Source organism: Pseudonaja textilis, chromosome 6 (genome assembly GCF_049901715.1).
Source record: "Pseudonaja textilis isolate UNSWEBS1 chromosome 6, rPseTex1.2, whole genome shotgun sequence".
NCBI lineage: Eukaryota > Metazoa > Chordata > Lepidosauria > Squamata > Elapidae > Pseudonaja > Pseudonaja textilis.
Genome location: NC_141995.1, coordinates 21305373 through 21329626, shown reverse-complemented (window position 1 = coordinate 21329626; position 24254 = coordinate 21305373). Strand labels below are relative to the sequence as shown.

The following is a 24254-nucleotide window of genomic DNA, read 5'->3' as shown; positions in this document are numbered from 1 at the left end:
GAAATAGCTTGGGTTTTGTGAAATATTTTCACATTTCCTAGCAGTGTAACCCAACTGTTAGGTGACTTACATTCCTAACATATATATTACATGCATTTTGGGGGAAATTAAAATAGCCTCACTGTCAACTCATCAACATCCCTGGATTGATGTGATAATCATATTATCTTCTTGCCCATCAAGTAACTGATATTAATTAACAGCTAAGTAGGGCATTACCTTAAAGACAGTGAAGAGATTTCTTTATTGGAAACATTACAGAAAGCAGTAGCTCTGGATTTGGGTATCTACTTTCAGTCTTCTTATAGTGTTGTTCTTCATTTTGTAACCATGGTTACTACTACTCAAAGTTTTGAAAATATTACCCCGCTGCTTTAAAGAGTCATGTTGTCTGGTTAAAGACTCAAAGAATTAGGAGTTAAGTAATTGCAGATGAACATCATATCTTGTTAGTCAAGTATAACTCTGAAAGCACATCAGGAAGCTAGGAAAATAAAAACACCAACATCTGCTTTTACTTCATGATGAGAAGTGGGGCTGTCAAAGGCCACAGCTACAAATGTCCATGTGAATCTTTTGAAAAGTAATAAATTTAGGAACTGTCTATATTAAATAAATGCATTGCATATTCTAATACTTTACATGTGAGAACTCTAGAATTTTAAAACTATTTTTCTGAAAATCTCAATAGTGTGAATAGTTTACCTGCTTTAATGCCAAATCTATCAAATTAAGTCTTCAATAGTGGTGAATATATGTAGATTAGATTTAGGAGGAGGGTGAAGGTTTGTTCTCCAAGCTTGTGGGTTGTTTCTGAACATTTCATTCAGGGGTGGGATTCAAAATTTTTAACAACCAGTTCTGTGGGCGTGGCTTAGTTGGTGGGCATGGCTTGGTGGTCATGTGACTGGCTGGGCATGGCCAACTCAGTATCACTCACATTGAGGCACGCATCTCCTCGCCTGGCCTCTCATGACTGTGGGGATGCTGCAACAGTTGTAAGTGTGAAAAATGCTTAGAATGTTAACCGGTTCTACTGAACAGGTGCAAAACTGAACAAAGAGAGATTTAACCTGGAAATAAGGAGAAACTTTCTGACAGTGAGAACAATCAACCAATGGAATAGCTTGTCCTCGGAAGTTGTGGGAGCACCATCACTTGAGACTTTCAAGAAGAGATTGGACTGCCATTTGTCAGAAATGGTATAGGGTCTCCTGCTTGGGCGGGGGGGTTGGACTAGATGACCTACAAGGTCCCTTCCAACTCTGATTATCTGTTATCTGAACCTGTAGAATCCCACCCCTGATTTCATTACCAGGCTAAGTAATATCTTCAGTGGAGTTTAAGGGATGTCAGTGTCAATGTTCTTCTGTTTATAAGAGCTTCAGGTGTGGATGGGTCAAGTGAGGGTCTTGTGATGGGTCAGTTGGGAGTCATCAGTGAGAGTCTTGTGATGGGGAGTTACATCAGGTCAGGGTCACTGGGAGGTGAACTGTTGGTGAGGGGTTGCATGGGTTGGTTGAGAGTTGGTGCTTTCTCTGGTTAGCTGTGTGATTGATTTGGATTCTGAGTGGTCCATAGGATGGTTGTAAGTCAATGTGTCTGTTGACGGAATTGCTTGTGGAGTGCCAGGCTTTGATGAACTCACAAACATGGCAGGTGGTAGCATGCCCGACGATTTTTGTTGCTCCAATCAAACTGGTGGTGTTTGGTGTCAGTGTGAGTAGAGATTGAGGACTTGGGATCATGGCATTTGACTGCCAGCTGGTATTCATGGGTCCTGGTTTTTAACTGGTGTGAAGTTTGTCCCATGCAAACTTGGTTGCAATGGTTACAGTTGATTTTGTAGATTACATTGTTTCTTTCATCCTTCTCTCTTGTGTTTGGCTCTGGATAATGCCTGATGAAGTGTGGCTGTGGGTTTGTGGGCTATTCCTATTATTAGGTGTTGGAGAATTCTGGCTGTCATTTCCAACACCCCTTTTGTGTATGGTACAGTTAGTTTTTGCATGGTGGTTGGTTGTGTTGTGTGTAATGATTTGGGCGTTACTTGCCCATCACAAGACCCTCACTTGACACACCCACACCTGAAGCCCTTATAAACAGAAGAACACTGTCACTGACATCCACTCCACTCTTATGTTACCTAGCCTGGTAATGAAACATTTGGAAACCAACCCCGGAGAACGAACATTCACCCTCAAATTAAGAGTCTCCAGGAGCTACACACTCCTAATACCACATTAAATTCTTCCATTTTTCTGTCTTTTCAACTTTCTAACACAGAGATGGACAATTTTTTTTAGCAGAAGCCTCAGCATCCTTGATTTAAAAAAGGTGACTTGATCATAGGATCAAAATCTCTTTTTATGTGCGTAAGTACATGCTGTACATCAAAAGATGGTAACTGCTGGTGGATATTTCTCTCTTCGTTCCTTACTTTTAGCATCATTCTGGATTCATAATGACAGCTTATGGGGTTTAAGATGTAAAACATGTTTACAATAAATAAAAAAATAAATGTTTTGGCCATGTACAAACATACATTCAATCATAAAATCCACCAAGTTACTGAAATAAGTTGATGCAAATTATATATATAAAGCTGTGGTTTGCCTATTACACAGTAGCATATGTGCTATGGATTGCAGAATTGTGTAAAGCAACTATGATGGGCAATTTCCTACTTCAAATGTGACAATATTTATTAAGTCAACTTTCTTCTTAATGATAGGCTTGTCTCATAACTTCATTTTTCTATATTAATCAAATTAATAATACTGAACTGCTTAGAAAATGCTGATGTATAAGAAATGTTACGGTGTCTCATTTTATTTTAAATTAATAACATGAAATTATAGGATTATTAAACTTTTAATTAACATTGTAAGACATTCCCAAAATGATAACTCAAATTCATATTAGTAATAGTTTAAGCTCTTTTTCTCCATTTGGAGAACATGCACAGATGCACAATCAAATTTAATGTCTAAGTGTTAGGTGCTCAAATTTATTTTTAAACAAGGAAATCATTTAAGCTAGATTAAAAATATTTTTTTATTCTCCAACAGTTGTTTCCACGGTACCTGCATCACTAAAGGCTTCCTCATCAGTGGAATGGTCATAATCAGAATGTTTTAAAGCTGCATAATACATACATTAATTTTAGGGGATATTGTTTACAAAGGAATGTATAAGGAACAAAGTTACATTATAGGTCATCCTCATTTAGTGACCACAATTGCTTCCAGTGATTCAGTCATTAAGCAAAGCAATTGTTAAATGAAATTATTTCTCCACACTATACTTATGATTTTATTTCAGCAATCAAAAGCCTTCAGTATGAAATTGTCAGATCTTGTCGATTTTAGGCAGCAGCTGCAAGCAGAAATTTCTAGCCAACCAATTAAGGTCACTGAAGTGACTTTGTTACTTGCAATTAGCACACTGAGGGATGTGCCACACTGCTGACAAAAGCAGCTCAGGAACAGGACAAGCAACACATCAGAGACAGGACAACACTGTGATATAATACTGACTCTTAACAGTGAACACATGACTGAAAAACAGACACCGTGAAGGACTTAAATACAGGCAATGTCTACAAAGTTACATTACCATTAGCTTCATAATTTCAAAAAGTCATGTTTGAGACAGTTGCTAAATGAGGATGACCCAGGGGTGGGATTCAAAATTTTTAACAACCGGTTCTATGGGCGTGGCTTAGGTGGTGGGCATGGCTTGGTGGTCATGTGACTGGGTGGACATGGCTTGGTGGTTATGTTATTGGCTGGGTGTGACCAACTCAATATCGCTCACATCAAGGCACGCACTCTTCGCCTGGCTCGCATGACTGAGGGGATGCTACAACAGTTGTAAGTGTGAAAAATGGTCATAAGTCACTTTTTTCAGTGCCATTGTAACTTTGAATGGTCACTCCACACAAGCAAAGTACCAGCAAAGGAGGGGGAAAAAACTCCAGAGAAGTTCCTGAGACAGGAAATCTAGTCCTGCCAAGAATGTAATAAGGGTTAACGGAGACGCAGTTTCTGTAAACAACACCAGAATGTTTCTTTCCTGCCTTCATTACAGGATTAGGCCAGTAATTTCTTCTAACAACCGGTTCTCCAAACTGCTTAGAATGTTAACAATCGGTTCTAGCGAATAGGTGCAAACCTGTAGAATCCCACCCCTGGGATGACCTGTAATATGCTTCATTTGAAAATCATGACGTACATAAGCTATATGATCCATTTTGAGAACACATTAAGAAACAATAATGTGTGTATGCTTTCAGGCAGTTTACACTAAGGAAAATGGCATTGGGGTAATTGATTTTCCTATAATTGATAATTGTTAGTACCTCTGAATCTATATTGTCTTTTTTTCCAATTTTGCATGACATAGCCCAGGGACATCTGAAACAATAGTAACTGGCTTGCACATGGCAACAAAATATTTTGTAAACACAGAAATATGGAGGAGTTTTGTTTGCCTATCTGTGCCGGCCACTTTAAAGCCAATTATTGTCATTATGGGTGCTGCTACTATGGCCCAGACTATTCAAAATGTCACAGATATTTTACTTAATAAAAAACATGTCTACAGCTGAATATATATATATATATATTTGTTTTCTTAAGCTTTGTTCAGGTATTTTCCCATGTCATTATAGTTGTGCTTTTAAAGTTGTAGCAACGTTTCGGCAGAATCTCATCTGCCATCATCAGGCTTCTGTATTGTGTTCATCTGTGAGATGGCAGATGAAATTCTTCCGAAACCTTGCTACAACTTTAAAAGTACAACTATAATGATGTGGGAAAATACCCGAACAAAACTGAATACCATACATGTAAGTACCCGCGAAAACTTAAGAAACTATGTATGTGTGTGTGTGTGTGTGTATGTATGTATATATATATATATATAAAAGTTTGGTACATATTTCAATTTATATTTCTATTTTCAGTAAGATTTAAGTACTTTTAACTTTTCTACAACTTTAACAACTACCTATGATGAAAGCAATAAATGCATTTTATAAATACATACATAAAGAAACCAAGTGGTTCATAATGAACTCACCTTCCTCATCAGAAACATCCAAAATTTCAGTCATAGTCTCAGGTACATTGAGCTTGTGCTTTTCGGTGACAGTCTGTAATAAGAAAAAAGACAGGTCATTTGTTTCTCTCTATCTTTGTCTAGATGATTACAAAAAGGAAGATTGTGCTTAAATTCAATTCTTTTTTTAACAAAAGTATTAATTGGTGAGATACCTGATTTTCAGATACTCAGCTGCCTATGCATAAAGCCACACTAAAGAGATATTTAAGTTAGCAGTAAACTTGTTCAAATATGACATTTTCATGTCACAGTAAAATTTTTTCCTAAACAGCAACTCTTTGGATTTCATCTTAAGAATTGAAATTTCTTTTTTTAAAGAATTAATTTAATTGTTCGAATGTTTTTAAGTTACACAGCAAGATATTTTTATAAAAATATATAAATATAAATATTATAAACATATTTATAAAAATGTCCCTCCATTTGAATACCTATTCCCTAAGATACAGTAAGTTTAACCACAATGTTAAAGATATTTGTGAATCTTAAAAGTCTGTTCTACTTAAAACTGTTCCTCCTTTATATTTTTCTGCTTCTCTACAAATATCAACAGTCTTGTCACTGCCAAGCACATGGATCATGTTTGCATCTACTATTAAAAGGATTAGGTTAGTTTTGGTAAATTATTTGTAAATAGCAAGCTTCAGTGTGCTCCATTGTATAAGCTTGATGGGTAGAGAGCCAAATAATTTCAATATTTTAAAATACTAACAAGTATAAGATGAGGAACATTTCTGTTTTTAACCCATCCACTTCTGCCTCAAATCCCTTGTTCGTACCAAGTGACTATCGTTTTTAAGCTGGATATCTAATAAATCCAAGCTCACTTTCATATTTGATGTAATTATGAAAATATGAAATTTAGTTAGTCATTAACTAAATAAATGAATATAATGGGGAAGATGGAATCAAAGCTTTAAGAGTGATATAAAATTGCCTTTTCTTAATTAATAAATAAAATATTCAAAGTAAACAATGAATGAAGCATCTAGTAAATGCATCTAAAGTATGATTTAACTGCACCTCCATTACCTTCCTAGTTACAAAATGTTTGTTCACTTCTTTGTTGCAATATGAAAAGCTTTCTATAATCAGGGATACAGAAAGTTCCTATATTGGCTGCCCATAGAAACCCTTCCCCAATATCATAATGATAATGAAATATGACCCAAATTACTCTGGACGTAATTTACTCCTTTTAAAAGATACCTGAAATAAACAAAACCAGAATAAAATAATGGAAAAAAAAGTCTGCTGTACTCACAGTTGTAGTGGTGATTACTTCCTCTGTTACAACCTTTAATGTATCTACCACTGAGATGTATCCCAGACGCTTAGCAATCGCTAAGGCAGTGTTGCCATTCTGAAGGAGGAGAGAAGGGAAAGGAATCCTGTGATATGAACCAATGAGATCACACCCAGAACTAAATGAACCAACATTTCCATCCAAAAGAAGTCATTCACTATGAAAAAAACCTTTGGAACTTTGCTCAGACTATAGCAGCAATTGCCATGGAAACATAAACTCAGAACATCTGTCTGTTATACTGTATTTTTTTAAAGTGCACACTTTTTAATAATTTAACCCACAGCTTTCTGCATCTCATTAGATTTTTTTTATTTGCTACGTGTGTTCTTGAATAATTTTGACAAAAAGCTTTTAATTGGCAGTGATTTTGATGGTAGTGTTAATAGAACCCAGATACAGCAGAAATTTAAGAGGTTCCAACTCAGAAATATTAGATCAAATATGGACGTGGTACAGCTGATGCATACCCAGAAAACAAAACAAAAAAAAGATTCAGTATATTTTAAACGTGTTTATATACATTCTTTCATTTACAAAAAAAAAACTCAAATACACAATATTCAGATTCTAAAGTGTATTTTTTTTTACTTTAGGAAAAAAAGAACTAACTTTGTTTTAATTGCCAATATAGTAATGTAATGTTAATACAGAAGTGATAACTATTGTTTTGTATCTGTATTGTTTCAGCATCATGCCGTTTCCTCGTTGTTAATTTAAAAAAAAAGAATAGTAAACATACTATCACAATATTATCTAACCCAGGGTGTCAAACTCGTATGGCCACGTCTTTGTCTCATGATGTATTGCAACTTTTCCCCCCTTCACTAAACCAGCATGTGATGCATCCGGCCTGTGGCCCACGAGTTTAACCCCTCCTGATCTAACCAAACTGAATTCCTTTAACTAATTCTGTATGAATAAAAAAAAAATGATACACTGTATTGAATCAATGTTTATAGGAGGATCAGGTAAAGGAAACCAATCAGATCTGCCTCTGCTGCAGTAGAATGAGTGACAAAAATAGGTCTGTAGCAATAGCAATAGCACTTAGACTTATATACTGCTCCATAGAGCTTTATCAACTTCGGGAAGGATGGAAGGCTGAATCAACCTTGAGCCGGTCAGGATCGAACTCCTGGCTATGGGCAGAGTCAGCCTGCAGTGCTGTATTGCAACCACTGCACCACCATGACTCATGTGATAAAGTTCGTGTTTCACTATTACCATTGCATCATATTGTTTTTCAGCAGCTGCACGTTTAATCATAAACTATGACGACATGCATATATTGCATGTGCAATGATATCATTCTATAGTTTAAAGACTTCGTGTATAGAATACATACCATTTTTTTCTTATTAATTATAATTTCTTTTTAGCGGACATAGTACAAGTTCTCCAAGTAGTCACATCCCTCCATCTGATTCCAGCTGACTAATCCAATTTACCTTTTAAGACATTTTGGAGTTCAAAACTTAAAAACAAATCGTTGCAAGTATATAAGTGAGTATTCCACAATCTTACCGCAGTGATTGCATTTGGTTTGGCCCCATGTTGAAGAAGAACATTGATGATGTGAGTGTGACCTTGCTGGGCAGCTTGGTGCAGAGGAGTGTATCCATTCTGAAATTAGTGGTAGTTAGCATGTTTAAGAATATAAAGGGGACAAAAATCCTAAAATGCAGTTATTTTAATATTCTCCTGATTTCACAGAAGTATTAACCACAGTGATGCCAGCTGTTTTCATCAGGCAGCGAACACCAATGACCAATTTTTTTATATATCATTAATGATAGAAGGTAGGCTAACATTGATCAAATCCCTATTAATTTTTAGAAATTAAGATTTTTAAAAAGCAATCAATGGGTCAATGAAAACAAGACTTTAGGTTACCATGAAATTTGATTGTGTTGATGTTCTGTAAAATTATAAACTATATCTCTTATTTTGGCATATGTAACTGTCTTTCAAGTTGCTAATGTTTTATTTGGAGTGGGGGAAGAGAGATAGGAAAACTAAAGTAAGCATTTATATGTTTTGCTCCGTGTTACACATATTCTGCTTACCTACAACCTGCAATTTTCACAGCTTTTTTGTCTTAAACCTGCCAACAATATTCCTGTTAATTTCTCACTATTGTACCATTGAATTTATTCTAAATAATATTGAAAAAGATTCAAATGAGCAAATGGGGAAGTGAGCAACCATAGTTGGTGGTCCCACATGCTCTGGAGCAAATTTAACTTTAAAAACCCAGAATTTTTAATTCTAGTTTTCCTATGCAAATTGCCAAGTATTCCCTCCTGGACTGCTTCTCAACTCAGGAAGCAACCAGGTTTGCATAATACAGAGGTAGAATAATATTAACTATATATAACAAGAAAGTGAAATTTTATGATTCTTGTGCATTTAAAATTTAAATTACTTTAAATTATATCTACTTATATTTATTTACAGTACATTTTTTACAGTCATACAGTTGTTTTCCTAATTTTTTTCTTGTAAATCTTTTCAACCAGGCTTATCTTTTAAGGGTCCCCGCATATAACACTGGTATGGAAAATTCAGAAATAAACATATATTTCCATAGAAGTACTCTACCAATGCCATAGTCCAACATTTTATTTCTCACAGTGATACCCTGAGGTACTTACAAACACCTTTCCTACCGTTATTCTTCTACAGCTGATATTTGAAAGCATGCTATTCCCAACCCAGAAGTAACCCTAGGTTAAGCATGATTAAGGTTAATATACTTTTCAAATTGTATCCTCCATGATTTTATACTATCTCCTTTCAAGCCATCCAGGTTAATGGCCATTCCTAAACTTTACAGTATAGTATAAATTACTTATGCAATATGTTAGTGGTCCCCAACTCCTAGTTTTTGGACTGGTACTGGTCCGCGGCCCATAGGGAACTGGGCCGTAGAAGTAATGAGAAAGCACATGAAGCTCCATATGTGTATATAGTAGGCCTGTGTGTGAAACCAACCCCTTCTTCCTGCCACCACCGCTGCTGATGTGCTAAGCTATAAAGATTGGGGATTGCTGTACTGTGTGGAAAAATCATTTTTGTCCATTTCAAATCTCCTTCAAATCAGCATTTTTGATGGCGCCTGGTTTTTAGAGAAGGAGAAAATATTTTCTGTGGAGACTTTCTCTATACATTCAGAATTTTATACACCTCAGTCACATCTCTCCACTTTTTTTTTCCAAACTCAAACTTTCTAAAACCCTTTCTCATACAGAAGATGTTCAAGGGCTCTGATCAGTTTGGCTGGTCTTTTTGGCACTTTCCCCAGGTATGTTATAGTCTTTTTCAAGTGTAGCAGCCAGATCTGTACCTGGTATTTTACAGCCAGACATACTCAGGGGTGGATTCTACCAGTTCACACCTATTCGCTAGAACCAGTTGTTAACATTCTAAGCAGTTCAGAGAACCGGTTGTGAGAAGAAATTACTGACCTAATCCTGTAAGGAAGGCAGGAAGGAAACATTCTGGTGTTGCTTACAGAAACTGCCTCTCTGTTAACCCTTATTACATTCTTCGCAGGACTAGACTTCCTGTCTCAGGAACTTCTCTGGAGCTTTTTTTCCTTCTTTTGCTGGTACTTTGTTAGTGTGGAGTGACCATTCAAAGTTACAATGGCACTGAAAAAAGTGACTTATGACCATTTTTCACACTTACGACTGTTGAAGCATCCCCAGTCATGAGAGGCCAGACGAAGAGATGCATGCCTCGATGTGAGTGATATTGAGTTGGCCACGACCAGCCAATAATATGACCACCAAGCCACATCAACCCAGTCACATGATCACCAAGCCACACCCACTAACTAAGTCATGCCCACAGAACTGGTTGTTAAAAAATTTGAATCCCACCCCTGGACATACTGTAGATTTGTATAACGGCATCATGTTTGAATTTTCATTATTAGTTCCTTTCCTAGGGATCCCTACATAAAATATGCCTTTTTCACAGTGCTCTTTACTTTGTATGTACTATGATGCCCAGATCTTTTTCTGTCATTAATATGTATTATCTGAGGAACTATCTCACCCATGTTGCCCCACCCACACTGACATGCTGTCAAGGAATTTCAGGCAAGAAATTTCAACTGGCAGGGTGCAGGAGAAGAGCCTTTTCTGCCACGGCTCCTGCCTTCTTGGCGCATTATGTCCCCAAGGTATGATCTGCACCTACCCTTCTGGTCTTTTGAAAGAGCTTGAAGACCTGGCTTGGACAATTGGCATGGGGGTGGGTCAATTGGCATGGGTTATACTTGAAGTAGTTAATGGACTGAGATAAGACCTCACCTGCTCCTGTATGCACCTTGCTCTCTCTTCCTTGCCATCTTTTTGTTTTAAAATTTTTAATCAATTTGAGCATTAGTATTTATTATTTTAAAGTTTTATCTTGTTGTTTGTATGGGTTGTAAGCTATCTAGAATCACCTCGAGGTGAAATGGGTAGCATATAAGCTTAATAAATTAATATGAAAGTACAGAATTTACAGTATTTACAGGATGCACTACCATTTTACACTTATTATTTTAAAGTATCATTCATAACATTTTTAAATTTTTACTGAACATTTTTAGACAAGTTTTCATCATATTGATGCCAATGAAATGCATTAGCATTGTCATTTAGATGTCCAAAATTTCAGAATTCCATGGCCACAATGATAATGATTAACTGTGCATTATTTTCTGTACTTAGTCAAGTACATTATTACATTATTCACAAACTACTGCACTGAGAAATTGACTCTTCTTCTTTCAAATTTCTTACAAATATAATGTTGTAAATCTGTTAAATATAAATTAATATCGATGTGCTTGTTTGTAAATGAGAATGGAAGGAAACTATTAACATTTACCTTTGTCTTAGCATTGACATTAGCTCCTTGCTTCAGAAGGAAGTTCACCATCTTGATGTTTCCATAGTGACAAGCCACAATTAGTGGAGTGTAACCCAGCTAAATGAAAAGGAGCCCCCAAAAGCGTAAGTAGAGAATGTGATAAGGCATTGGAAAGTTATTTTATTGTCTTGGAAGTTATTGTTTGTTATACCTTAGTCTGAGCATCTTTGTTTGCTCCATGCTTTATCAGCATATCAGCTACATTTACTTTATCTTCTTGAGCTGCTAAATGTAAAGATGTCAGTCCGCTCTGAAAATTAAAATTAATAAATATCACAAGCTGAGACCACATTGCCTCATGGAACTCAAACCTAGCAAAGGCTGTAATGTAGTATTATATTCCTAAATATGTCATCTGAGAAGTAAGCATAATGAAATTCAGTTGGCTTTATATTCAAACAACTTCTTTCTAACAATTATCATGAACTCTTCAGACTGTCAGTTCATTCACAGTGTCTTTCCAATTCCTGTTACATATTGGAGAACACAAAGGTTATAGGTAGGAACAAGACAAGAGAGGGAGGGAAGAAATAAAACTTGGTATTATAAAAGAATTGAACACCATGGATAGTGACCTCATACATATGCTGGAGAAGAAAGGCAGAAAAAAAATGAAATACTCTGCAAGCGAATACAATTGGGATGAAATTTTGCGCTCTCTATTTCAGCAGGGAAACCTCAAATAATCTAACATTTAACTGCAAATTAAGTGTTAATTTCCAATTAATATTTAAGCAGAGATTAGACACACAAACCTCTATGAATGTATTATCTACTAATGATATTATCTACTATTATCTACTATTTTAATAGTAGATTAAAAAAAAGCAAATCCCACCAATGTGGCAGTTTGTTTGTTTTAGATAAGGTATTAGCCTTATTTTTACACATTTTCCTGCTTTTAATTCTCAAATATAAATTAATATTTTGTATTGATTCATTGAACACTTACATCATTTTCTAAATCACAGTTTAAAAATGAATTCTTAATAGAAGGAGGGCGTTACCTTTGTGGCCACATGAATATTGGCTCCCTTCTCCAGAAGTAAGTTCACCATGTCAGCATGACCTTCTTGAGAGGCCAAGTGAAGTGGAGTCACTCCTTGTTTGGTCAAAATATTGGTCTCTGCTCCATAATTCAGCAGGGTCGTGGCTATCTGCATCTGATTCTTCTTAGCAGCAATGTGTAGAGGAGTATACCCATTCTAAAACCAGTTGCCTTGTATTAATATAGCTTTTAATTTTTCCTTTCTTTCATAATAAAATATCAATAAATTGCCTCTTCAGAGAATAGCCATTATTTTCTGTAGCTTTCACCTAAGTAATAATATTAGCCGTAGATTTTCTGCATAAAATCACAGATGCAATCCAGATAAGGCGTATGTTGGCACTGATATTTCAAATGTCCAATCTTAATTATAGAATACATAACCTTTATTGAGAATAGTTAATAGTTCTTGGTTGGAATTCATATAACTTGTATAGAAGTAAAGGTGAAAATAAAGTCTTCTTTAAGAATAATTTGACATGTTGGATACATCCATACACCTTCTAGTACTAATAAAGAGGTGTTTTGCTACTGTTTTTTTCCCCACAAAGCTTTTTTACTTCTCTAGCTAGCCTACTGTCCTAGTATTTCTTCGTATTCTTCTATGCTTGTATTAACAAAGCCTTCCATGATCAGACAAGGTCAGCATAGTGGAAACAATACTCCAAATGACACCTCTAATACCATCCATAGTTGCCTTCCTTAAATGGATTCCTTCCAGACATATTGCAGCTAAGATGAAAGATACTTACTTAAGATGAAAGATACTACTAGTCTGGAAGGTTCTAGTTTGTTTATTTTAGAAGTTTTCCCCAACATACAAACTTCCGCAGATTATACATCTTAAAGTTGCCAAGTTTGAAAAACACTGTTTTAGAACAACCACAACAAATTTAGAGTAGAATGGTAAACCTCACCTTGGCAGTAGCATGAGGGGAAGACCCTTTTTCCAGTAATAGTAGTGCCACTTTCTGATTGTCATAGTGAGCAGCAACATGAAGGGGAGTGAGACCATTCTGGAAAGGGTGGTTTATGTTAAAGCATTAAGTGAAGGTTAGCTTTGTTTAAAACAACATTAATTACAAAACAACAGTATAGATTAAATAAGCAAGAAAAAAGCAGGAAAAAAAATCCCACAGCATGTTTAATTCAAAGTGAATTATTCCACATTAGACATGTTATTTAAATCAATAACAATATTAAAAATAGTATTAAATCAATATTAGATAAAAGAATATTGCTTTTTTTAAAAAAAAAAGAACAAGCCATTTCAAATTCAATACATTTTCTGAATTGATATATTATTTAGCAGAGCACAAAATAGTTTAGATTTAAAATGTTTCAAGCTTGAAATACCCTATTTTGACTCATACCAGGTGTTTTGTTCTTATTGAAAGCTTTCTGACACTCTTCCAACAATCATAAAAGTATCCTCTGCTTAAATCAGACCTGTTTTGAGCTCAGAGCATTTGGACAGTTATTTGGACAGAGCATGAGGACAGTTAGCAAAAAAGACTTTTTCAGAGTGGTCAGACTATTATCAGAAGATGTCCTTCACTATGATTAGGGCAGCAGTTTCCAACTCAAAATGTTTTATAAAGCCCTAATATATTGCAATTCTTATCATATACTTTTACTAAGAAATTGCAATCTTCAAGTACTTCCTAGCAAAAAGTAAAATAAAACACTTTCATTATCTATGGGATTTCTGGCAATCCTGGAAAATAGCCAACGCATTGAAATATTTTTTCTTCTTCTTCTTCTTCTTCTTCTTCTTCTTCTTCTTCTTCTTCTTCTTCTTCTTATTCTTATTATTATTATTATTATTTATTATTATTATTATTATTATTTACAAATATACTCATGGTAGAATTACATCCAAGTGTATTGATAGAAAATAAAGAATTGTGAGATCCCTTAATCCCACTCACTGTATAATAACTGCAAAAGCTAATCATTTGTCAGGAAAATGCCTCATTTCCAAGCAGTTGCATTGCTGCTGAAAGAATTACCAAAAACTTGCAGGTTAGGTCAAACTGGGAAGCAGAAGGAATGTGAGGGAGGAAATTGCTGCAAGGTTATTTAAATCTCTGCCAAATAAATCCCCAAAGTGTTTATACAGAAGAAGGAAGCCAAACTGGGAATCTCGAAATGCTATATTGATTGGGCAGGAAAGCAAGCTCATGTCAAAGCATCAAGTTGATCAAGGTTGAATTTGTAAGGAATGATGCGCAACCAAGTGCCTCTCCTAGCCTATCTGAACAAAATATCCAACATGTAATTATCGTTTATTCCATGTTAGCTTAAAGAAAATACATTTTTCCTCCCTTTCAACCCTGAGTTAGAAAATTAAATATGTATTATCTAATGAGGTAACAGAATATTGACATTGAGATTGGCACTGAGTGACACATTGCAAAGAACAGTCTATCGCCAAATGTATCAATTTTGTCATCTTCCCTTTATAATACCTGTTTTTATTCCAGCTTTTCTTGTCTGACTGCAAATCATTAACTATAATTGGCATGTACATGTAAGACTAAATCATACTAGATCTAGCAGATCTTATGATGTGTAGAAACATTGATATGTACTAACTATAATGTTTTGCCCTTTTTATGACATGGAAACAACCATATAAAAAGGAAGCCTTAATGTGATAACCCTATAAAAAGTCAGTCAATGAAATTCATTGAAATTTGCCTTTTACAACAGAATATAAGCAGTATCTGTAACAAATAATAGTGGGAAAGCTTCTGTAAAAATAGAATAGGCATAGTATTTGTGTAGTATTATGAATGATATTTTTATTTCAATATCAACTACTTGCTATATAATATTGAATGCAACATCAAAATTAGGATACTTAACGCTTAAAACAAAAATTTCTTGGTTATTTGTAATTCAAACTGGAATGCTAATTCTTACCTTCCCAGCGGAATCAGCAGGTGCACGACGCTGCAAGAGGAGCTTTGCCACATCAAGGCTTCCATACTTGGCTGCCACATGTAGTGGCGTGAATCCCTTCTGCAAAATATAGAAATATATGATATATGAATACACACATACACACACATACACACAGAGGCCACTTTCTTCTGGACATTCATAACAAGACCCCCATGCATTGTTACTACAATGGACCAATATAATTTCAAGATCATTGCTTCTAGTTACGCAAGTTAGTCACAACAATCTTGATAAAATTATAATGTTGGTGCTACTTGGCTAATATTGGAACATTAGCAACCAAAACTTGAGAATTTACCTTGGTAGCCAAAGAATGTGCTGCACCTGCCTCCAGTAGAACTGATGCTACATCAACTTGGCCTTCTCGGGCAGAGATGTGTAGTGGTGTATACCCATTGGTTGTTGCAGCATCTGGGTGTGCCATGTGTTGCAGAAGTAGCTGCACAATTTCTGTCTTACCCAAGCGAGAAGCTATATGCAGTGGTGTCTGTTCCTCCTACAACTCAAAACAGGAAAGGGGTTATCTGTCTGTCTGTCTACTCTATCTTATCTACTCTATCTTATCCATCCATCTATCCACCCATGTATCTTTGTGTTTTTCTCACTATAGAAGATTGCTAGAAAAAAAAAAAGAAACCTGTTCATCATAGTATACCTAGAGTTCTTCTAACTTTTTAAAAAATATTGTATGACATACATGAATACATACCCTGGCTCGTGCATCAACCAAAGCACCATTCCTCAGGAGACAGCGCACCACTTCCACTTGTCCTGCACGAGCCGCCATGTGTAAAGCAGTCTCCCCACGCTGAAGAAGAATGAATGGGTCAAATTTGCTAGCCACCTGAATTAAATCTTCAAACTCACTTCATATGAGTTACTCTTGTATATCACAAGTACCTACTTTCCACACAGTCTGAGTTAAAGTTATTATTCTAATGACAATATATAAAATCCAAGAGAGAAATTTAATGTCAATTTTCCTCTGATAAAACTTTTTCCTACATGCTGCAAAGACCTAATTTGGAATGAAAATGTGAGGAACCACAGCAACAATTATCCTCTGTGTTTCTGCTGTTCTAGATAGCAGAAAATTGCTAGAAAATTAACAATTTTCTAAACAGAAAACAAGTAGTTAGACTCAACCCTTGGGTTATAATATCAAACATAAACCTTATCGTCATATGCCACTTATGCCACTTATTTGTCAATCTGACAAATATATTCAACAGTGAAAAGAAAAAACAGTAAATAGTATAGATATAATTATTTATGCTTGAATATAATGGCTGGGAAAAATTATTTATATTTATTTACTGAACATAAATCTAGTTTGTAACAATTGTGCAAGATTTAGATTTTAGTCTAAAGTCTATACTTGGAATACTTGTTTATCATTGGAAATTTACTAGCGCAAACTTCTGAGCATGCTCTACCATATATGGGCACCACTGGCATAACTCTGCTATTATAGTAGTCAAAATTGAAGACATGGGAAGGTTGAGGAGTAGATAACAAAAGATCCTGAAATTATTTATTTAGAAAATTGCTTAGACATTAGTTTGAGATTTCAGAAATAAAAGTGTTTTAAAAGTATTTACAAGACAAGCAGACAACCAAAAAAAGGACCATATTCCATCTTGAATGTATCCCAGAAAGAAGGCTAGATAGAAAAAAGTTTACAAAATACTAATATCTAGTGTAGTTTCTGGTTAAGAAACATCACATTCAGCTATCCTAAGATTATTCAAATCCAAGCCATACTCACAATGTTAGTGACATCTGGAGAAGCCCCATTTTGCAGTAGTAGAAGAACTATGTTCAAATGCCCCATAAATGCAGCTACATGAATTGGTGTCAGGCCCGACTGTGAAATAAAGCAATAGCAATTTTACTCCTCTGCAAAATGCCTTTAAATTCTTCCGGATTTATAGGTATATAGATATATAGATATATGTATAAAAAGGAGGGTGTGAAGAGAAAGAAGAGATGGCCATAAGAGATGGCTCTTTGTGAAATTTCTCTACCTCTGTTATAGCTTGGATTGAAGCCCCATATTTCACCAGCAGTTCCATTACTTTAATGCGATTTTTCTTGCAAGCAATGTGCAGTGGAGTAAAACCATTCTGTGCAAAAAACAGTCATGTTAGTTAAAGCATGCACCTTCCATTGTCAAATAGATAGGTTATCCTCTTTTTTTAAAAAAAAAGTCAGATTCTGACATACTGAGAAAACAGGAATATCAGGGTCACTGCAGCAGCTGGAGTAATTACTCCAAAAGAGAATTTGTGAATGGACATTTTAAGCAGACAAAATGTCTGATTGGCAGTTTAATGTGTGTGCTATTCTTCATTCTTTTTGCTATAATACTAGCTACAAAGACCACATTAGTGTAGCATTGCCACGTATAAATAAAACAAATCACCAACATCATAATCACCAACATCAATTATAGGACTGCACTGCACTGAAGGAGCTTCCAGGCCACTTAGAGTATGGAGGAAGGACATTATAGAGTAAGAACGTTCTGTTTATATTGCCACCATTTTCTATGGCTCAACATAAGATGGCTTCCAATTAATATTAGACTATGTCAACTTTAACGGAATGGTTACTTCAGTAGTTAATTTGACCTTATCTTGTATAAAAGTCTACTTATAAATCCATGAATTTTGAACAATTGTATGACAATGCTGAAATGTTACCTTTTTTTTGCAAAGAAACAGAACAAGAGATCCCTGATTAATTATTGAAAAACCCTATGAGACTTGAATAATGGCATTTATGACAACCGTAAGAAGTATCAGTCAATTTGTAATTTATTGGTTTTAACAAGAAACCCAAATAAGTATGATCCTACTCTCACTCTTACAGTCTCTCTGTTCCCAAGAAACTTTCTAAAGGTTCAGAATTGAACATTCTGGGTGGGATAAGAGGAAGCTCCACTGAGGGACAGTATTTGTTCCAAACTGGACAGAACTCTATGACTAGCGCCCAACACCCTTTTCTGCGGAAAGCCAGGGCTGACCATATGACATTATTCCAGAAAAATTGTGTGCCACAGAAAAGCCCCTTGGATTCCCAAAACGATAAGACAAGTAGGAAACTCAACATCCATGAACTTCCCTGTCTGCATAATTTTTTAAAAACAGATCACTTTAATCATCATTATGAACAGAAAATACAAATTTTGTAATGGGGTTTGAATTATTATTGACACAACATACTTTATGGTACTTTAGCAGTACTTTTGCAGAGTGATATGCTGGGGTAGAGAACCATGTGAAATTAACTTAATCCCTATGATATTTATAGTTCTCATTATCCAGTGGAAAATCACAGATTCTCTCCTAACTTGGAGGATGCACATTACAGTGAAAGCAATAAATTCCCTTCCTTCAATTTTTAAAAATGCTATTTGTTTTAGTTTTGCCAATTACTTATTACCTGAATTTTTAATAATTTTTAATGATGCAAGTATTTCTAATTCTAATTAGAACAAAGCACCAATGGCCATCTTTCCCACTCCCAAGATGCTCCTGAAATGAAGTTATTTACAGTGATACTATTGACCATTTAGAGACATTTGGAAGTAAGAAAAAATAGACACAGGTTGATTTTTTTCAGCTCAAAAACTTGGCATATGTGTTGGCACAAATAAAACCTTAATCTTTTTTTAAGTTGTTGGAATGCTTAGCAATCTTTAAACTATAAGAATAAATGGAAAAGAAAGGAAATGTTCACTTTCTTGTCTCACTTCTAATACAGTCCATCCTCTTTTGGCTCATCCTGTTCTATTTTATAGAACACAATCACAATAGATTGTATTCCAGAACTGCAGTAACTAAGCTAAAAAACTGTGATTTGTGTGCTACAAAACTGCACTATTTCTACAACACAGGCAAGTCATGAGAAAACAAATACATGGTAAATGAATTCATGAGGAGACCTATACAATGTCTAAAATAGAAACATATAAAGTATAGGCATTCATAGGAAAGGATGGATGTGTTTTGCCATTACAACACAAACTCCATTCCTTGTGTGGAATACTGTACTGATAATACGGAAGGGGAAAACGTATGTCATGTGCATGTTATATTGCACATTTCATTATTAGTCATTATCATGATTAAGTAAGGGCACTTATACATAGAAGGCATGTACTCAGGAATAAATTGTTTCTTTTATCAAGAACAAAAAAAAAGTCTTGGGCATCTTAAATGTTAGCAAATTTACTGTGCTACTTGCTTTCATGGACCGTAGTCCATTTCAGCTATTGATGCTCTTATTCTCAGAGAAAATATTATATTATATTATATTATATTATATTATATTATATTATATTATATTATATTATATTATATTATATTATATTATATATTACATTACATTACATTATATTATATTATATTATATTATATTATATTATATTATATTATATTATATTATATTATTATATCATATCTTTAAATCAGTAACAAAATCTTGTTTTCTCAAGTTTCAATTTTCTTTTTGGTTCAGTGGCTGAAAGGCAATCTCACCCTTTACCCCTGTCCACTGACACTAAGCCACTTATGTTTGACATTAAGCTCTGGTGTATTGTCTGGTATCTTGTTTAATCCCTGATAATTTGGAATGTTAATTCTGCCTAAAAATGTTTCACAGTATCTTTCCAGGCAACATCAAATCAAGAATCATGTTTAAGGTTAAAACATGAATCATACAATGTGTATGAGTGAATCCATATGTCATAAAAAGTAAGTTTCCTTTAGGTGGAGCTTGATTTTTAGTAACTTGGTTATTACATGGACACATCCATTTGTTTTTCTTAGCAACAGTTTGGGTATTTCCTTGCCTTCCTATCCGATCTATAGTTTTCCACCAAAGTTTAAGCTTCCTTAGTAATTTTGAGCATCTAAAGATTCATGGAAGATTTTATACATTATACATTTAACCATGCTGTGAAATCAATAGACATGTACAACCAACTATATGAAGGTATATTCGATAAGAAGGTCATGTTTCTCAGCTATATCAACATAAGCTACTTATACTTCATAAGTGGTGGATGTAGGCTAAATTACACTGACTTGCAAGGCAATCTCTAGAAGAGAATTTTAGCTTCTATAGTACTGCATGAATATCTTTGGAGTAAAACTTGCTTTGGTTATCTTATGGCATATTGGCCAACATTTGCCTAACCAGGATATACTTATCATTAGCTAGGAATGATGCAGGTGGCACTGATATAACAAAGTAGTGATCTAGTCAATATCTCCTTTCTTTTGCTAAAAAAAAAACTTGATTGATCAAACTTGTGAGGGGTATAAAAAATGAGTATCTGTGGATCCATTTGATGATAATCATGGCAAGGTATAGAAGACTATAACATGTAAAGTGAATGGTAAATGGTAAAGAACGGAAATTACTGAATAAACTGAATAAAATACATACAATGGGTATCTGTGAAATTAAAAAAGGGGGGAAGGTGTGGCACCCATTCTCTGGAATATTATTCCCCCCGAGATTACACTTGCCTGAACCCTACTTGGGACTGCCATCTAGGCTGTGACCAAAGCTCATGGCTGATTTAAGTACTGGATATTATTGATGATCTCTATGCAGCTATTTTTATACCACTGATTCATTTTTAAATTTTGTCTCTTTTTAATTTGTTTTAATTGTTAGCCATATATATGAAATGGGTGGCCATGTAAGATGATAGATATGAATGAATGAATGAATGAATGAATGAATGAATGTGGTCCGATTTTGTGAAGTTGATGAATGCATGAAAGAAAAGGAAAGGAACTTGAAATGGAATGGATTCAAGTTGAGCAGTTGGAAGAAGAACTTCTCCTGTTCTGAAACAGATGAGTAAACTCTAATATTCATATTCTGAATAGAAAAAAGCTATGGAAATGCTAACTCGGGTAATCAAATATATCTAACAAATCAGAATTATTAAGCAAATAAATATTGCTGACCATCTATCAAACATATATTAGCTCAAACTTCCACAAGTGATGGAAAAGATGTTGGGACTACAACACTCAGGTTTTGCAAGCAGCATAAATATAGTGGCTAGAAACTACCATGAAGGACTTCTACACCAACACAACTTCCTAGCACCCATGAAGAAGGCTGCATTATTCATTATAACATACTGCTTATGGTGAAGAATATAATCTTAACGTAGACTGTGATGAGGAAACCCTTAATGTTTTAAAAAGTCTATGACTGTAATTCTGTGTAGAAGCTCCCCTTTCTCACGTACGCTGACCATTCTGTTTGCCTCACATACTTATCACATACTTATGCCACTGTGTCCATTAGATATATTTTAATGTTCAATTGACTAATTAACTACATGGATTTATGGCAGAGTTATAGAGTATCCTACTGAAAAGGCCAGCAATTCTCCCCTGTGTCTTTATATAGTCACTGAACTGAATATGTGGAATCAGTATCTCAGTTCCCTTTATGCTCCACCAGAAATCCATGAAAAGTTTACCAAAGCACGGGCATTTGGATTTGCTCTCTTATCCAGCAGAAGCTTGGTGACACGATAGTGACCACAGTGTGCAGCAACATGGAGGGCAGTCAGGTAATCCAATGTAACATCATCAACAGGAGCTTTGTGCTGCAGTAGGTGTTTGACACACTCCACATGGTCACCCTGGGCAGCCATATGAAGTGGAGACAGTCCATTCTGAAACAAACAATGCAAAACATTATGCAGTGACAATCTGTAAATGCATGTTCATACAACAAAGCTAAATTTAAATCTTGAAAAGCAGCCTATAAAATTTACAGATTCATCCATCAAGTTACAATAATGCATTGTCTAGTTATATTTCAAAGTTGGTTTTCAAGATATACAAACTTACGATTTTGTTTATTCACTTGGGAAACCTCACTCTGTTTTAGAAACTAAATGGGTATTCATGCATTTGTGCTTTGGGTCCAATCCATTGTCTATTGTAGTATATTAATACTGCTTTGCCTAAATATACATCTAGTTTGTTGATATCTTTATTTTGTCTGCATATACTCTGCTTGTATAAGTTTATGAATGCATTATTACATAAAAGCAATGGAAACAGTACAGAAACAGAAGTGAATGAGAAAATAAATAACCACATGACACATATGAGAGTAAAGATGAATGAATTTTAAAATATTTGATTATACTTTTACCAATTGCTCTACTAGTTATTATTTATTTTACTGCTATTGGTTTCAACAGCAAACAAGCTCCCTTAAAGTACTTGACTGAACTATAAACACACCTTGGTCCTGGCAAGCAGTGGGGCACCTCGTTCCAGGAGAAGCTCCACGACTTGGTCATGTCCACTTCGTGCAGCACAATGCAGTGGCGTCAGCCCATCCTTTGAAAACAGCAAAAACAGAAACCATGTTCTTTTATCTTGGAGTCAAACAATCATTTAACTGTACTGCTAATAAAATCTTGCAGCAAAATTAGATCTTTAGTAGCAATGATGAAGTATTTGCTTTAGATTTTCTCCAATAGAGAACCCTCAGTAATGATCCATCATTAGTCAGATAGCACTGGCATTAATAAGTTTATGCAGCTCAGAAAACTGGCATTAAATTACAAGTATTTTTGTATATTACATCTAGATAATCTCACTAATGCACAGAATTACTGCTAGGGGAGATAGTTATACATATTTCTATGTGCCAACTGTAATTTATTAGCAATGAAAAGAATAATAAGAACCATTAAGAATATGACTCTTTCAGAAATATCCAGTCTGTCTATATAATAGAAAATTATAAAAAAAAATCTTTTCATGTAATTATTTCTGAAGTGTGGGTGGATCACTTTGGGAGATATGCATTCCAAATTAGGGTGCTGAGGGCCTGCCTTCCATGCAAGCTAGGAAAAGAGAGTCAGAAGACAAAGAGCTTCTGTCTGTGTTCCATTCCTGTGGAATAGCTAGTACTTTTTGGCAGTTTTCGGAAATTAAAAAACAGAACTGATTTTCAGAAATGTAAATTCATAATTTAAATTAAACTGGACTTTCTGGTTTTTCTTTGAAGATGTTTTGCTTCTCATCCAAAAAGGTTCTTTAGCTGAAGCGTCCTGGATGAGAAGCAAATTGTCTTCAAGAAAAACAAGGAAATTCAGTTGCCTCTTGAAAAAGCACCTTTGGGACAACCATGATCTGGATGACTGAGAACGTCCCTAGACAATTTAAAGTTTATGTGGCTGGATTCTGTTCACCTGAGGTAGTTGTTTATTGTTATTTTATTATGCATGGTATAGTGTACAAGCAGTCTTTGATTAACAACCATGCATTTGGCAAATGTTCAAAGTTACCGTGGCACCGAAAAAGGGTAACTTGCAACCAACACTTATGATCATCAAGCATCCCCATGTTCACGTGATCAAAATTAGGGACTTGGCAATCATTGTGTTGCAGCAGCCTGAAAGTCATGTGATTGCCTTTTGAGAGCTTCCCATCTGGCTTGTGACAAGCAGAGAAAATGGGGGAAGCCAGATTTGCTTAATGACTGCATGATTCACTTAACAACTATGGTAAAAAGGGCATAACATTGGATGAGCCTCATTTAACAACTACCTTGCTTAGCAATGGAAATTCTGGCGACAATAGTAGTTGCAACCCAAAGACTATCCGTAACTAATTCTCAGTTTCTGGTAAAATTGCAAATTGCTTGAAATAATTTCTCTCTAGTATATCTTAAACTCAAAAAATATCAAAGGTTATTTTTGATTTGCTCACCCTTTCCTTTTTCCTGACTGAATATTCTTTTCTCCTCCTTTAATTATTCATGTTCCTTTCTTCCTTCTGAGCCAAGTCCCTATTTATTCACAATTTCTTA

At 35.0% G+C, this 24254-nt stretch overlaps 1 protein-coding gene across 7 annotated transcripts in view; it reads right to left on the bottom strand.

The window, feature by feature from the left end:
• The window catches only part of ANK2 (ankyrin 2), a 276460-nt gene that overhangs the window by 63970 nt on the left and 188236 nt on the right, over nucleotides 1-24254 (bottom strand). For all 7 annotated transcript variants that reach the window (XM_087935981.1, XM_087935982.1, XM_087935980.1 and 4 more), the window contains 14 exons: nucleotides 22676-22774; nucleotides 21898-22095; nucleotides 17408-17506; nucleotides 17149-17247; nucleotides 16090-16188; nucleotides 15679-15876; nucleotides 15339-15437; nucleotides 13328-13426; nucleotides 12370-12567; nucleotides 11514-11612; nucleotides 11321-11419; nucleotides 7961-8059; nucleotides 6392-6490; nucleotides 5086-5158 (listed from right to left, as the gene is read on the bottom strand). In XM_087935981.1, coding sequence (XP_087792107.1) covers nucleotides 5086-5158; nucleotides 6392-6490; nucleotides 7961-8059; nucleotides 11321-11419; nucleotides 11514-11612; nucleotides 12370-12567; nucleotides 13328-13426; nucleotides 15339-15437; nucleotides 15679-15876; nucleotides 16090-16188; nucleotides 17149-17247; nucleotides 17408-17506; nucleotides 21898-22095; nucleotides 22676-22774 — 1657 coding nt within the window. The remainder of the gene's footprint in view (nucleotides 1-5085; nucleotides 5159-6391; nucleotides 6491-7960; nucleotides 8060-11320; nucleotides 11420-11513; nucleotides 11613-12369; nucleotides 12568-13327; nucleotides 13427-15338; nucleotides 15438-15678; nucleotides 15877-16089; nucleotides 16189-17148; nucleotides 17248-17407; nucleotides 17507-21897; nucleotides 22096-22675; nucleotides 22775-24254) is intronic.